We start from the raw sequence: 16,772 nt of genomic DNA, 5'->3' as shown, positions 1-16,772 counted from the left end.
ATATCGATGGACTGGATCGAGCTTGCTTGCCTATGGAGCTTGACGAAGATTGCTACCTCCACATATACAAAAATGGCTAGAGTGACCACAAGAATGCATTCAGTAATCTCCGTCTAGAGAACCATGTTATGATCAGGTAGTCGGAAACGGATCTCAGTGCTTGGGTCCCTAATGTAGTAGAGCTGCAAAAATATCGATGTCACGCACTACCGATATCATATTTTTGTCCGAATAGCGATTGAAATTTTTACTATCAAAAAGATCAGCAAATTTTTTGCAAAATTTAACAAAAATAAGCCATCCAACACTAAATTTGCCCTATAAGATTCATTGTGCCTTAAGAGGGCGCAATTTTCATCCGATTGGGCTAAAATTTTGTACTATGATTTCTCCCATTATATTTCACCTGACTTTATTAAATTTAGTTTTATTCGGTCTTTGCGTTGATATTGCTTCTATATAAATCGATCTCCTGATTTGTACTTCTTATTTTCGTTTGATATATAGGTGATGGGATACTAACGATAGTATCGGCCTATCGGAGATATCTGATATGAAACCTCTTCCATTCCTTCCAGATTTCTAATCGTCACCTAGTTAATTCCGTATGCTCCCATCGCCTTAATGTTCACAGCCGCAATGGATGCCTCTTACTTAATCTATGTGTGTATGGATCGGACATCTAGAACAGTCTCTAGTGACTTAGTAGGTGTGGTCCTCATCGCTTACTACTACGCTAAATTACTGAGTCATAAGTTAGTATTGCTCTAAACAGGCTCCTGTAGAGCCAATGGACAATATTCGGAATCAGCCCCAGATAGCCCTCTACATAGTTCCTTACACTTGTGAACCTTCTAAATAAGCTCCTGAAAATTAAACTTTCAGTTTAGATTCTTGTCCAAGATCACTCCTAAGTATTCGGTCTGTCTCCACCGATAAATAACCCAACTAAAATTGATTCTTGTTTGAATTTTTAAAATCGAGTCCATAGTCAAATATAAAAAAAACGAACATTTCTTTATTTACTTCACAGCTGTCTGTGAAATGCTAGATAGTACTGTATAATGTACTGTAAAGATTTAAATAATGCGAAAGAGAGAGAAGAGAACTCGCAAGCAAACTTAGGAGTTGAGCAGCTGTCATTTATTAGTCTAAAACGCTCGACTCTTTCATTGGGTCTAAAAACTTAGTCAAAAAAAAAAAAAAAAACAAAATGACAGACGGCGTCAGTCAGTATTTTAATTATTCCCCCATTGGTAAAATGAAAAAGTGAAACCATTTGTTTAATATCACAATAAAACAATAGAAAAAATCCTTTAAGGAAATAAAATTTGTGTGCCTAAATGTGTTTTCCATGGTGTAAAAGTGTTTGATTAACCGAAAAGGCATTAGAATATGATTAACACTATGCTAGAACATGTGTCCATTAAAATTGAGGCAGAGGAACAGCAGGCTGTGGCCAATATATCAGATAACAACAATCATGAATTACACATTAAACAAGAGCCTGGGCTGAATTATATACAGGCGGAAACGAATGGACAAGCAGAGAATTTGTTGGTAAAACAAGAGATCAGCGATGCAGAGCAGAATGCAGAATTACAAGTGCTACGTGTTGAATCGCCGCCCAAAAGACCACGCAGGAGTACCAGAAATGCGGTTGAGGTAGTCAGTGTTGATTTTTTTTTTATTAAAGAGGGGAAAATGCTGCGAAAATTGCTATGATAAAAACATTTTAATGAATTGCAAAGATTTTACTTGGTTGACGTTGCCACAATATATCTAAGCTGTAGCCAAGGCCATCTTAGGGCACAACGAGAGAGAATTTTTTGATCATCTTGAGAGGGTAGATTAAAAAGAAACCACTTGGGGTCACCTTTAAGAGTAAATCGTTTTAAAGCCAAATTACTAGTTGTTGGCGGCAGCCCTGCCGATGAAGGACTCCATCGAGTCAATCCGGTACGCACAACCGGCTGCCAGTACTGTAGTCTTGTTTCGGTTTTCCAATCCGATCATCCGTGGCCAAAAAGTTGACATTCATGTTACCTAACGAAAAAGCTCATAACTTCGAGGAAGCCGATCCTGAATTCATTTGCAGAATTTCAAGAAACATTTGAAACTTCCCTTCGAGGTAATGTTTAAATCGATTTGAAGAATTTGTTGGCCCCTGAAATCAACTCTTGTTGTTGTCGTAGGTGGAGAAATTTTCCAAAAACTTCACAGTTTCGTAGGATAGCAACTTCAAGCGATGATAGCATCTTGTAGGATAGCATCTTGCACAGCGATTTTCTAGATCAAATGCAATGACATTGGTATAGGCCCGGTACACCAAAAACCTATTGGATAAAAAACTTGTCCTGTATTTGTCAAAAGACTAAAATCAGTGTGAGCCATGGGAGTTTAATTTCAATAGCAATGACTGAAAAGTACCATAGTTTTGAGAAACTTTCAAGGTTGGAAACTTGTTATTTTTCATAGGAAACTAATATCAAAGTAGTTTGCTATGGAGATGCCCATGACATAACAAAGTTTTGTTAAACTAAAAATCTTATTCAGTATTTGTTGTTGTTGTAGCCACATTTTCATTTGCAGGTGGCGATCCTAGTCAAGCTCCATTAGGTCCTTTCCGATCCAAAGGACCGATCGCTCCAGTATTTGTGATAACCGTGGCACAGACGTTAGCATGTCCGCCAATGCGCCGAACGCCTGGTTTTAAATCCCGTCGTGAACATTAGAAACATTTCCAGCGGTGGTTATCTTCTTACTAATGCTGACTTCATTTGTGAAATATCCTGCCATGTTTTAACTTCTCTGCCAAGTTGTTGTGGTAGCAGTGTGTTGTAGACGGAGCCAAAGGCCTTTGATGGACTTTATCGGGCCAATCCGGTACGTACAACTGGCTGCCATGGGATTGTTCTCTACCAAGTGGTGTCGCCATGCGGTACGTCGTTCGGACTCGCCATAAAAGAGGCTCCTTATAATTGAGCTTAAACTTTTACCGGACTGCACTCGCTGATATAAGAAGAAGTACCCCCTGTTCTTTAATGGAATGGTCATGGGAAATGTAGCAATGTAGATGTAGCGGGGTAGATTAAATGTAGCGGGGTAGATTAAAGTTCCATTGCAATGCAAATGGCCAAGGTTCAACGTTAGTTAGTTATCTCTAATTGTATTATATTTATTTATTTATTTTTTTTTTAAATTTACTTTTTTATATTTTTATTATTTTTTTTTTAATTTTTTTAATTTTTATTTTTAAATATCCAACTATCCGTTCAAATTTAAAATGTTTTCTGTCTTAAATTCCTAGCAAAAGCTAAAGCCAACAGCTAATTCCTTAAAAACTGCCAAGAAAGAAACACAAGGCTCGAAAGACACCGATGAGGGGTCAGAGTCGTACTCACTCAAGGCAACCAGAGTAGTTGGCAAAAAACGTTTTACATGCGAATATTGCCCGCGTACATTCACCAAGCGGCACCGTCTAACGGAACACCTGAATGCGCATAGAAATCCAGACGAGAAACCATTTACCTGTGATGAATGTGGCAAACAATTTCGCCTGCACATACGCATGAAAGAGCACAAGCTGAGGCATTCCAAAACACAAAAGTATGTTTGCGAAATCTGTAATTTGGGCTGCTGCACCAAACCCGATTATAAACTGCATATGCGTCATCATACCAATGATCGCCGTTTCCAGTGTACCATGTGCCCCAAGGCATTTGTACGCAGCTCCGACTTGAAGACCCACATGAGGGTGCACACAGGGGAAAAGCCCTATGTATGTGAGGTATGTAAGAAATGTTTTCGCGCCAATCAAAATCTTATTGTGCACAAAAAATTGCATTTGGGTGAAGCCTCGAAAATTTTCAAATGTGAATATTGCGAAAAGAAGTTTTTGCGTAACAGTGATCGCAAAATCCACATGAGATCACATACCGGCGAAAAGCCCTTCAAATGTGAAATGTGTGATCGTTGTTATTCCTCCAATGTCAATGTGAAGGCCCATATGCAACGTGATCATTTGGGCGAGGAGCCACGCATACGTAAGAAACCGGGACCCAAGCCCAAGGATTGGAAGGAGGAAGTAGCCAAGCAACAGAAACTGATAGAGGAATTGCAAAATCAGTTAAAACTTAAGATGAAGAATGAAGAGGAAATTTTACCAGATCAGCAGCAACAGCTGCAGCAGCCTCACCATTTTCAGCCGCAGCAGCAGCATGTGGTGGTAACCAAAATTGAAAAGCTGGATGCGGAGGAAAAGCCCATAATACAAAAAATTTCTGTAACGGTCTCCATGACTTTAGAAAATGTCACACCTAGTACATCCAAAGTGGAAACGACAAATGTGCAGGAAACGCAAAGCGATAATAGGCGTTCAAGAAATATTAAAGGGGAAAGGAAATCAACCAGCTAGTTTTACTAGAGAGAAAAAAGAAAATTGTTGGCAAAAAAAAACACCAATTACGAAATACTAAATCAATAATTATTCTAACTAGACTTAAGAATAAAAAAATTATTAAAAAAGTTTCTATACAAAAACTCCTTTACCAAGTACTGATTGTTAAAATCTTAAAAACACGGAAAAATCATCGAACAATCTTCTGTAAAAGCAAGAAACTATTGAAAAACGTTCCCAATGCTCTAAATTATATACCAGAGGCCTTAAAAAGAGTATACATATAATTATATACCTTCTCTATATATAAGATTCTAAAATAATACAAAAATAAAAAAAATAATAATACTTAAATATCTTGAAATGTTTTACCAATTTTTAAGAGTTTTGAAGGTATTGATTAGCATTGTGGAATAAAATTCAAAAATATTGAATATTACAGAAAACAAATGCTATGGATTGTAAAAGAACAGACAAAAATAGACGGCATGAGAAATGCGTTTTGAAGGTTTACTTTGGGAGGAAACCTTTCCCCCTTTATGAGAATCTGCCTAATTATTCGGCTTATGGTAACTTTCATTTAGGATACATAATGCCTTTGCCAATTTTATTGATAACGCTGCGGGAAATATATTTGCGGAATATTATAACCCTCAAGCGTTTCACCCTATGGTACTTTTTGGTAGAAATGTTTAAAAATCCTTTAAAACGTCTATGTAACAACACAAAATATGCTACAAAAATGTTCGCCGTTGAGATGGAGTTTGTTTTTTTTTTCTCTTCTTTTATAATCCACGCAGTTTTTATGTTCCACAGTGTATTTATTTACATTCAATTTATATAATATCATTGATGTTTCATACATTTAGGCATAATTTCTTTAAGTTTAAAAATTTGTACCGTTTGTACCCCCTTGACATATTTTACGATAAGATTTTCTATTTTTATGCACTGACATACTTTTAATTTCTAATCTTTATCTACTCTTTCTTATAATGAAATTATTTTTACTTTCTTCTAATTTTTCTCTCTTTAACTTTTATATATACAGAAATATTTACATATCTATTGTAAAATAAAAATAGTTTTCAATTTGTAAATTGAATAAAATAAACATCTACACATATTTTCTTTACCTAGTCCAAGCTAAACAAGTAAAAGCGTGCTAAGTTCGGCCGGGCCGAATCTTATACACCCTCCCCCATGCATTGCATTTGTCAAGTTCTTTAGCCGACATCTATTTATAGACAAACAAATGATAATGAAAAAGAATTGCTATGCTATTTCAGCTATACCAAGTAATGAACCGGTTGGTGGGACCATACTTGGTTTGGCTGCTGGAGACCAAAGTGGAATTCATTATACAATATTTCAGTCAAATCGCATCATAATTGCACGAAGTCAAGATCCGAGATCGCATTATATGGGAGCTATATCAAGTAAACGGACGGACACGTCTAAATCTACTAAGAATGTGAAGACGATCAATAATATAAATGTTTTGTTGTGTCTCAGATCAATATTTCGACATGTTACAAACGGAATGACAAAATTAGTATACCGTCATTCTATGGAGGAGGGTATAAAAACAAATTTGTATACAATATACAAGTTAAGTAAAGCAATCCCCCAGTAGCGTTAGTGTAGTGCGGCTAAAGTGTCAATTTCATCTTTTTGTAAAGCCTATATAATTTTTTTACCGTTTCCCAAATTTTAATACTTTTTAATTATGTTGTTGCATGGCCAAAAAACAAAAATTATTTTTTTTTGAAACGCATACCCCTAAAATTTTATAACCGCCACCATAGGATAGAGGGTATATTCAATTATGCATTCCGCTTGCAACACATCGAGGTATCCATTACCGACTCTACAAAATATTGGGTTGCCCAAAAAGTAATTGCGGATTTTTCATATAGTCGGCGTTGAAAAATTTTTTCACAGCTTGTGACTCTGTAATTGCATTCTTTCTTCTGTCAGTTATCAGCTGTTACTTTTAGCTTGCTTTAGAAAAAAAGCGTAAAAAAAGTCTATTTGATTATAGTTCATTCTAAGTTTTATTAAAAATGCATTTACTTTCTTTTAAAAAATCCGCAATTACTTTTTGGGCAACCCAATATATATACATATATATATATTTCGGATCGTCGTAAAATTCTAATGCGACTTAAGAATGTCCGTGTGTCTGTCCGTCCGTCTATTATAATCACGATGCAGCCGCTACGCAATCCCAAGGGAGCCTGTTGTACGTACCGAATTGACCCGATGGAATCCTTCATCGGCAAGGGCTGCCGCCTCGGTGCACAATACACTGCTACAACAACAACAACGCTACAGCCTTCAAAAATTGAAATATTGAGGTGAAATTTGGCACAGATGTGTATTTTTGCTGCACACAGGTTAAGTTCTTGAACGGGCAAAATCGGAACATGTTTGAATATAACTGCCATATAGGCCGATTCGCCAATTTTGGGTCTGAAACCCATAAATGTTGCATGGATTACCCGATTTCGCTGAAATTTGAAACAATGAGTTGTTTTAAGCTTTCCGACATCCGGCCCAAATATGGTTCCGATCCGACTATATTTAGATATAGCTGCCTTATAGAACGATCTACCGACTAAGGGTTTAAAACCCATGAAAGCTGCATTTGAAATATGAAACAGTGAGTTGTATTTAGACTCCCGACATCCGACCCAAATATGGTTCAGATCGGACCAAATTTAGATAGAGCAGCCATATAGACTGATCTGCAGACATAATGTCTAAATGCTTTCATTGAAAATGAATGCTTTCATTGACAGCAACTGATTTAACGACATCCACTGCAAGTTTTCTAGCATACATGCTACATGCTCCATTCTGCTACGTCTTAAAATACATCTCATGGCACGATTTTGTAGTTTTTGGAGTCGTTCCTTCATTCATGTACATATTGCTTCCTAAGAAAAGTAATGTTGAACAATACTCAAAGTGAGGCTTTATTATTGTGTTGTAAATTCGAATTGAAGTTTTCTTTGATATATTCTTTCTTATTCTTCCCAGGAAAGCCAAATATTTTGCTTTTTTTTTATTCTTATCGACGATAATGCCAAGATGCTTTATCTCCTCCACTTTCTCTATAATGAATTTTCAATTATATTGTAATATTTTCGGTTGTGTTTCCGTTTATAAGCATTGCCTTAGTTTTAGTTGTATTCAGTTTCATTTTATTAATTTTTAGATTTTTTGCCACATTTTCCAGTTCTTCGTTTAGTTTGACAATGCAAATGTTTGGATTCGTCACCAGTTATATAAATCAGGGCATCATCCGCAAACATACATATCTTTGCCTCGGTCTATGTTTTTTGCAAATCGTTTATGTATTTTATGGGTTGCCCAAAAAGTAATTGCGGATTTTTTAAAAGAAAGTAAATGCATTTTTAATAAAACTTAGAATGAACTTTAATCAAATATACTTTTTTACACTTTTTTTCTAAAGCAAGCTAAAAGTAACAGCTGATAACTGACAGAAGAAAAAATGCAATTACAGAGTCACAAGCTGTGAAAAAATTTGTCAACGCCGACTATATGAAAAATCCGCAATTACTTTTTGGGCAACCCAATAGAAAAAGTAATGTTGCCAGCCCCTTGGGGCACTCTCGTGTTAACAATGGCTGGCATAGATGTGAAATTACCACATTTTTTGTTTTCTTTTTCTAGATAGCTTTGAAACCAATTTATCTGTTTTTCTTCAACACCGTATCTGTTAAGCTTTTTAATCAATATTTTCTTATCGATTGTTTCGAAGGCTCGTTTCAAATCTAGAAAAACCGCTACTACACACTTTTTTCTTTCCGACATCCGTCTTCCATTGGGCAACTACAAAATTTAACTGGGATTCACAGCTATGTTTTTCTCTAAAACCAGATTGCGTCTCATTTAAAAGATTGTTGATTTCAAAATATTCGTTCAATTGATGATGCACAATATTCTCTATGATTTCACTTATTGTTGGTAGTGTGTTGACTGGTCGAATTTTTTGAGGGTCTTTGGAATTTTTAACTTTTTGAATTGGTATAATTATTGATTCTTTTAGACATTCTGGGAATACTCCCTCATTCATTGATGATTCTATTACTCTGTGTAGATGATTTCCAATTATATCGTAAGATCTTTTGAGTCGTTTGAGTATATTTTTTTAATGATACAATATCTGGTATATCAAATTTAAATTTGGTGGAAGGGCTCGTTTGAATAAAGTTCTGAAATGTTTCAGCTGGTACGCTATCTACTATTCTTCTTTTGTGGCTCTCCACATACTTGTTTGGTCGGAATAATGTGTAGATATTATTAGATATATGTGATTTGATCCAATTGTATCTGATGGCAGATACAATATGAATCTGACCATATATTGGGTTGCCCAAAAAGTAACTGCGGATTTTTTAAAAGAAAGTAAATGCATTTTTAATAAAACTTAGAATGCTAAAATTAACAGGTGATAACTGACAGAAGAAAGAATGCAATTACAGAGTCACAAGCTGTGAAAAAATTTGTCAACGCCGACTATATGAAAAATCCGCAATTACTTTTTGGGAAACCCAATACTTTTTTTTTACTCGGGATATTAAGAAAACTCTACGGTGCTTCGACTTCTTATTCCTAAATTCCACAAATGACTGGCGCCCACACAGATAATTCGCTACCTAGCGTTTCAAGTCTGGCTGCAGGGACGTGTTGGCCATGTCCTCAAATAATTTGGCATGGCTGATCGTGTCGAAGGCCTTCGATAGGTCCAGTGCCACGAGGACCATCCTATCACATGGCCTGGGCTGATTGAAGCCATGGCCAATATGTGTGGTGATGGCATGCAAAGCTGTGGTTGTGCTATACAGGCTTCGAAATCCATGTTAATTCATCATCATCTAGTTTGAAAACATCCGTATAGAATTTATGTAACTTCTATTACCAGGGATAATGTAGTTCCAATCGGTTCTACCAGGAATAGTGGTACAGTACTTTTTATCAAAAAGCTTCCCAGGCAATGTGTAATCCACACTGCCTGGACCTCGGGTATTGTATCAAGCATAACATAATGTCATTAGCCGTCGCATGACCAAAGCGATAGCTCCCTTCGCCTCACAGCAATGATCGCAGCAATATGTCTAGTCACAATGTCCAGATGCAATAGGTATAGCATTAAATTCAGTGCATCAGATGTTGTCGTCCTCAGTGCGGCTGTGATGCCAAACAAGCCATCCTTTGGATCCGGCTGAGTATTGAAAAGTAGGTGTATTTATGAAGCGCCGTCCATGAGACCACAACCCCATATAGGATTATAGGTTTCAAAATTGCAGTATATACCCAGTGCATGACACTCGGTTCAAACCCCCAAATTTTGCAAATGGCTCTCTTGCAAAATTTTATATAGAAATAAATTTTTTAAAAGTTTTCTGTAGAAAAAAAAAAATTCAAAAATTTTCTATAGAAATAAAATTTTTAAAAAATTTTTAAAATATAGAAATAAAATTTTTAAAAAGTCGTAAGGCATTAAATTTGGGCTGAAAAAAAGTTGGATATCATCTCACGATAGCGCTCACAATTCACAGTTACGTTCCGATTCGCATCATCTTTGAAGAAGTACGGTCCAATGATGCCACCAGCCCATAAACTGCACCAAACTAACCTTTTCTGGATGCATTGGTAGCTTGTGCAATGCTTCTGACTGCTCTTCACCCCAAAATCGACAATTCTGCTTATTAACGTGTCAAAAATGAGCTTCGTCGCACAATCGAAGAAACGCGTGATGAACTTACTTAACAGAGGACGCATTTTGATAAAAAAATTCAATAATTCCAATCGTCGTTCGTTTGTAAGACGAATCATGGTCAAATTATAGACCAATATTTGACAGTGAAACAAAACATGGAACGTGCGTGAGCTGTTGAAACCAGTGTTGCCAAAAAGATAATAGCTAAAAATCACCCTTTATTCGGCTGCCGCATCGATTAAATAATAATACATATTTAATATTTAGACAAAATTTTTTTAAAAATAAAATTTGGAAAAAATTGTTGACAAATTATTTTTGAAAATAAAATTTTGACAACATTTTCTATCGGAAGAAAATGATGACAAAATTGTCTATAGAAATCAAATGTTGACAAAATGTTACAAATAATGTTTTATAAAAGTTTCTATGGAAATTTGATTAAAAATTCTTTAGAAAAACTATATTAAAAATGTGTCTATTCAAATAAAATTTACAAAAATATCATTTATGTAGATAAAATTTTCCACACAAATAAATGGTTGATAAATTTTTCTTTTGCAGTAAAATTTCTATTGCCTCTATCTTCAATGTTTGTTGTTGTTTATAAAGTTGCCTATGAATGAATACAAGTTTGCTATATATAAGCGTTCGTACACCGATGTGTATGAGCAATATTTTTGTTGTTGAATTAATCATACCTCCCATTATATGGGGCTGCAACATATCGCAGAAAGCTCACTAGACAATTGGGGAGAAAATAGAATGCAAATTTTTGTATTGTTTCTAGTTGGAAGATTTAAAAAATGAATACTTCAAGAAATGTTTAAGATTCTCTAAAATATATATTTTCTTAGTTTTAAATTATTTTATTTTATCGTTGCTTTTCATTTCAATGAAAATCTAAAATTATGGTCATTGGCCCCATACTTTTTTATATTTTCCATTGCTCTTATCATTTTGTTATTTAACATTTCTTTGGAAAAAAATAATAAAATTCTCTTTATATGACATCATTAAAATGTCAACAACTAACCAATACAGTCAAGGCAGGCATCAAAGCAGAACAAATAACATAAAACCTCTAATAAACTTATTCACTCTGTGTTTTTCTTTTACTATGACTATGTGAGTGAGCGAGCAGGAAAGCGTTATAAAGTAGAGGGGAAGAAGAAAACGAAAAAGGTTTGCATTTCAAATTATTCATACGTCAAGTGGTACAGTACAAATTCGAGAACTGCTGATGTTGGGCAAAAATTAGCCGTACCATACAACAAGAGTCACCAATAACAACAATTCATTAGGGCAACTATACGACGCAATATGATGGCAATGTACAGCCGATAATGTGATAGTAAATCTCAACAATAACACAACGCACAATAAACACAGATGTATGTACTCCACCTCCAAGCATGACACAAAGAAAAAGTTCACACAACACCACACAGGGATAGAGAGATAAAGAAATAATGACGGTGGTCGTTGGCTGCATTCACAAAGCATTGGAAGAAAAACAAGCATACGCCACGAATGCCACGTACCTACATTAATATACCTATATGGCGGCTTGGAAGAAGAAAAAGCTAGCTTTTGCTTAGCGCACAATTCTTTTTGAGCTTACAAAAACGTTCAAATTAAAGTCACGCTGTTGATTTTTATTTCATTTTTGTTTAACTTCACCTTAATCTTTACACTCCCATACATCTCCTAAAGTGCATATGTCTGTTTTAATAATCACATCTCTCTCTCGCTCTCTCTCTTAGTTATATGAACAGCATTAACCACTAATTTTCATCGTAACATTAGTTTTGTGTTGTAACTCGCGGATATGCTTGTGGGTAATGAATGAATTGTGTGTGTGTATGTGTTCTTGCATTTCTACATTCAGCTGGTGGTTGTTGTTGCCATTATTTTTGTTTGTGCCTAACTATTGCTGTCTTGTTGTTTCCATTTCTTATTAATTCAAATGGAGCACTTTTGTCAAGGGGTTTTTGTTGTGTCGTTTGCTCATTTGAACCAGCCGTAGCTAAGTGCTGTTATATCAGGGTTTGTGTGAGTGTATGCTTTTGTGTTTATTGTTTGGCCCATTCACACAAAGCAACAAATGCTCTCTTTTGTGCTAACGGTTTACCCATATGCCTGGCCTCACACAACACAAAGCCCTGTTCATTTGTACACTCATCTACTAATTTAATGAGAAGAGAGAGCAAAGAAAGCAAGAGAGTACAGCAGACTTAGAGCACAAAGTACAAAATTGCCTCATACATGTGAGTTAGCATTATGTGTATATATCGTATGTGTGCGTGGTTTATTTCAAAAAACCGGTTGAAGTGTTGGTGTTTGTGGATTGTATTTTTTTGCAAACAAATCATAACAGAGTTGTATTAAAGTAGTAGTAAATCAGAGTAGCATAAACGATGAAGAATGTAGTGATGTTTTCCATATGGCTTCAAATTTGAATTTGAATTTGAAAATTCAGATAAGGGTTGAGGACAAGATTTTATTTTGTATTTCTTGAATTATATTAGTAAATATTATTATGAATATATTTGCGTTTAAAGTTTTAAATATGTAAGATAATACTTTTGCACTGTGGTATTAGTTAAAAAAATTGGAATAGAAATACGATAATTTGAAATAAAAAACTAATTAAATAAAATTAAACAAACAATAAACTGCTTTTAAAAATGTGAAGACCGACACACTCATTTAAACCGTACACAGTATAGAGTTGACCGGGTCCTTAGAGACTGGATAAACTGCATGCTAAGCAATAGGTGGATAAATTGTGGATATCAAGACATATAAATAAGGGACAAACTGGTAGGGTGGCACGCTATAAAAGAGCCTATTATCGCCACTCCTATGGGTGACCACCATAGGAGGGTAGGTTTTGAAACCGTTTGTTTCGCAGACGATATTGTAATACTTCTAAGAGGTAGGAGTCCGAATCCGCTTTGCAAAAGGGACGAAACGGTTTGGAGTTGGCATACGACTGGACTAAACCTAGGTATCTGAATGTAAACCTAGAGAAGACTGAGAACCGTTTCGATATCCGACGTGGTCAAATAGTTGGAAGGAAATTGAAATGGAAGTGCCACATCCAGGAGTGTACTGAGAAGGCTCACAAATGTTGGGCACTGTGTAGACGCGCCGTACTCTCGAATTGGGGCTGGAATCCGAGAATAGTCCACTAGTTCTATAGGATCGGGTTTAGGCTAATACAAACTTAAGGTCGCTCTGGTAGCCGAATTGGAAACGTGCTCGGATTACCATGGCGGGGGTCGTGGGTTCGATCACTGCTAGAGGGCACTGTGGTATCCCAATGGACTAAAATAGTCTAAGGGAGTCTTTAAAGAAAATAGGCTGCCACTCTAACCTAACCTACGCCTCAATCGTTTGGTGCACGGCCATGGAAAAAATGCAATTTAAGGACATTACACTTCTAGATATCCAGCTTGAAGATAAACAAAAAACTTCTCTACAAAGAGGTGTCGCCCTGCGGCACACTGTTCGGACTCGGCTATAAAAAGGAGGCCCCTTATCATTGAGCTTAAAAACTTGATTCAGACTGCACTCATTGATATGTGAGAAGTTTGCCCCTGATCCTTTATGGAATGTTCATGGGCAAATTTGCATTTGCAGATATACAAATAAAGTATTTGATATAAACTTTGCAGAATAAACGAGGCGAGGTAGGAAACCTGGAGTGAGAAACGTCTCTGATCGAATACCTGCGAGGCACTGTTGCCAGCAGTAAATTCTTGGAAAGACGGTCTTGCCTTCTGGAAGTTCATGCTACACGGTTGGTTCAAATCTAGAGGACAGAGTGGGCTTGGTTGCTTACATAGAGAACTCAGGGAGATTTGTTTCTCACTGTCTGGCCATGAAAACGTTCCTGTAGGTGGAGATCCGAGCGACCACGCAATGCGTAAAGTGGTATGGTGTTAAGTCGAGGATGTCGATTGTGGAAATCTTTATGGACATCAGATTTATAACAACCAGGACGGTGAGGTCACTGTCGGTTTTGAAGTTTATGAAGGAGATTAAACGTCTTCTTGAAGAATGGTACGAGCCGCAGCGTTTAGGTGGCGAGCCATTTGGAGTACGGGGGGAAAGAAAGTGCAGACGAACTGGTCGTAGAGACCAAATAGACTGTCATTAGTAATTTTGGGAAAACTTTCGGTGTGACATAATCCGAGTAAAGCTCCGAGTAAAGCACTGTGGTGCAGTGAGATTATTGGTAGAAAGGTAGAGAGAATTCTTTGGGGGAAACGGATCGTCGAAGAAGACGAGACTATTACTAAGAGGCAGTAGGAAGGAGATAAGTATGACTTTCGGTGTATTCACGGGTCTAGAACTATAGGCTCGCTTATGAAGAATAGGTGTGTGAGGAAGATGATGAGACGAATGTGGGGAATATGGTGAGATTTCATTTCATATTTCAATGCCCTGCTTTCGAAGTGTGGTTACGCTACCGGACCATCTTGAACCATCTTAAGGGTTAGGAATGAAAAACAATATAATGTTTTGTAAGCGCCATGGAATTCCTGGCATGGATCTCTTCAGAGATACTCTTTGGATTTAGAGCACACAACAAGCCGACTACGGTCTTTGGTGTATGCCCATATTGGCATGAAATTAAATTTTGACAAAATTTTCTATGAAAATAAAATTTTTACAAAATTTATATGAAAATACAATTTTTACAAAAATTAAAAATTGCGTAGCATTAATGCTACACATCTAAGCATAAATAAGACAAATCACATTTCATTCAACTGTGGGCCGGTCAGACGGACGGATATGATACACTAGGCACTGATGCGGGTCTTAGCAGTCCAGAAAAGAGTTTGCCAATCTATGCCAAATTGTCTGATAGCTGGCAATTTCTTTTCTTCAATTCATTACAGACAATCTCTCCTTCCTAACACACATTCTCGTGGTCATTTAAGCTCGACTAACGCGGCAAAACTTTTCTACAAAATTAAAATTTTTACCAAATTTTCTATAAATATAGAATTTTGAAAAAAAATTTCAATGAAAATAAAATTTTGAAAATTTTTTCTATAAAATATTATTAAAAAAAAAATGTTCTAAAAAGTAAAATATTGAAGAAAAATTCCTACAGGAAAAAAATGTTGACAACATTTTCTTTGAGAATTGAATTTTTTTTTAAATGTTTATTTTTTTAAGCTTGACTAACGCAAACAATCATTTACTCAAATTACCTGCTTCAGTAGAAAGAAAATTTGAATGTAGTTTAAAATTAAAAAAAAAAAATATTAGGTTAGGTTGAAAATAGGGTGCAGATATTAATCCGCCCCATGTCTCCATGGACATACACCTAAGCCAGTAATCGGCTTATTGTGCGCCCTAAATATTTACTAAAAAGTAATCTCGAAAAAGACAATTTAAGTTAGGCTTTTCGTGCTGCTTACAAAACCCCAAATTATTTTTCATACCACGCCCCTTAGTTGGTTCATGTCTGCTATTGTGTCCTCACCTAAGTGCTGGTATGTGTTAGCGGCGAATACCGGACAATGGCTTCTCCACATGCCCTATACATGCTATCACTTGCCGCAGCTATATTGCATAAGGGAGATCGTAGTCCTGTTATGATACCAAAAGCTTTACTGATCTTCAGCTTGATTCCTTTCAGTAATAGCTTCGTCTTCTCACAATCCGGATCTCCCCATAGGATTTTCGTCATCCTACCGGCCGTTTGTTGTACCACAGTGTAACATACGTTCGTAGTCCACGCACTTAACTCGGCCTGCGTCGACCCGTAAGGCTTCGGTATTGCATAAGGGAGCTTGTAGTTCTATGGGCCCTGTTATGATACCAAAAGCTTTACTGATCTTCAGCTTGATTCCTTTCAGTAATAGCTTCGTCTTCTCACAATCCGGATCTCCCCATAGGATTTTCGTCATCCTACCGACCGTTTGTTGTACCACAGTGTTACATACGTTCATAGTCCACGCACTTAACTCGGCCTGCGTCGACCCGCAAGTCTTCGGGTTAACCAAGTTTGTTGACGGCAGCCGTCTGGCCTTCACTGCCAAATCGTCTGCTTTTTCATTTCCCCTTATCCCCGGCACCCAAACGATGCGGAACGTGCCATTCTCAGAGAAGGCTTTAATCTCCTTAATTATTGCCCTTATGACAAGTTTACTGTCCGTAAAGATGTTCACACTCGACGTCCTCGCGTTAACACCACACCACCTCATGCATTCCGGGGTCGCCCGTTATAAAAAAATTTCCAAAAAATTTTTATAAAATAATTTCAAAACAATTTTTAAAAAAAAAATTAAAAAAAATATTTAATTTTTTTTTCATCTTGTTGTTGGGGTAACCAGCTTAGACCATTTTTTTTTGTTTTTCTTGCATCTATTGCAAAACAAAACAACAAAAACCCTTAAAGAGTTTAAGCAATTTTGGTGTGATAAATGTATCAGTGGCATTGATAGCGATTTCGTCCCTTGCCAGAGGGCTCTTCAGATTGCGATGCCAACAAAAGATTACATGCTTCCACCTACTCGCTAATTAATAGACAGTAAAGGGATATACATAAACCATTGACTCTTTCAAGAGGCACCAAGTACAAAGATTAGAAGA

At 36.4% G+C, this 16,772-nt stretch overlaps 3 protein-coding genes across 9 annotated transcripts in view; 1 reads left to right on the top strand and 2 right to left on the bottom strand.

Moving 5' to 3' along the window:
* The window catches only part of LOC106090092 (nuclear pore complex protein Nup154), a 257,128-nt gene that overhangs the window by 69,424 nt on the left and 170,932 nt on the right, over positions 1-16,772 (bottom strand). The window lies entirely within an intron of this gene.
* LOC106092403 (uncharacterized) overlaps positions 1-16,772 on the bottom strand; it is a 166,615-nt gene that overhangs the window by 102,819 nt on the left and 47,024 nt on the right. The window lies entirely within an intron of this gene.
* LOC106090095 (zinc finger protein 502) lies at positions 1,230-5,422 on the top strand. 2 transcript variants are annotated; one of them, XM_013256179.2, is made up of 2 exons: positions 1,230-1,668; positions 3,311-5,422. In XM_013256179.2, the coding sequence occupies exons 1-2, from the start codon at positions 1,396-1,398 to the stop codon at positions 4,415-4,417; spliced, it is 1,380 nt and encodes a 459-aa protein (XP_013111633.2). In that variant the 5' UTR covers positions 1,230-1,395; the 3' UTR covers positions 4,418-5,422. The 2 variants fall into 2 exon arrangements, with proteins under 2 accessions (XP_013111633.2, XP_013111634.2); XM_013256180.2 differs by having other exon boundaries at positions 1,230-1,665; positions 3,311-5,421.

Source organism: Stomoxys calcitrans, chromosome 1 (genome assembly GCF_963082655.1).
Source record: "Stomoxys calcitrans chromosome 1, idStoCalc2.1, whole genome shotgun sequence".
Lineage (NCBI taxonomy): Eukaryota > Metazoa > Arthropoda > Insecta > Diptera > Muscidae > Stomoxys > Stomoxys calcitrans.
Note: the sequence above shows the minus strand (reverse complement) of the source record. Positions and strands in the feature narration are given on the sequence as shown.

Coding starts and splice junctions, on each gene's coding strand:
- LOC106090095 (XM_013256179.2), top strand. CDS start 1,396: ATGATTAACACTATGCTAGAACATGTGTCCATTAAAATTGAGGCAGAG. Junction 1,669..3,310: donor CCAGAAATGCGGTTGAGGTA/GTCAGTGTTGAT, acceptor TTAAATTCCTAG/CAAAAGCTAAAGCCAACAGC.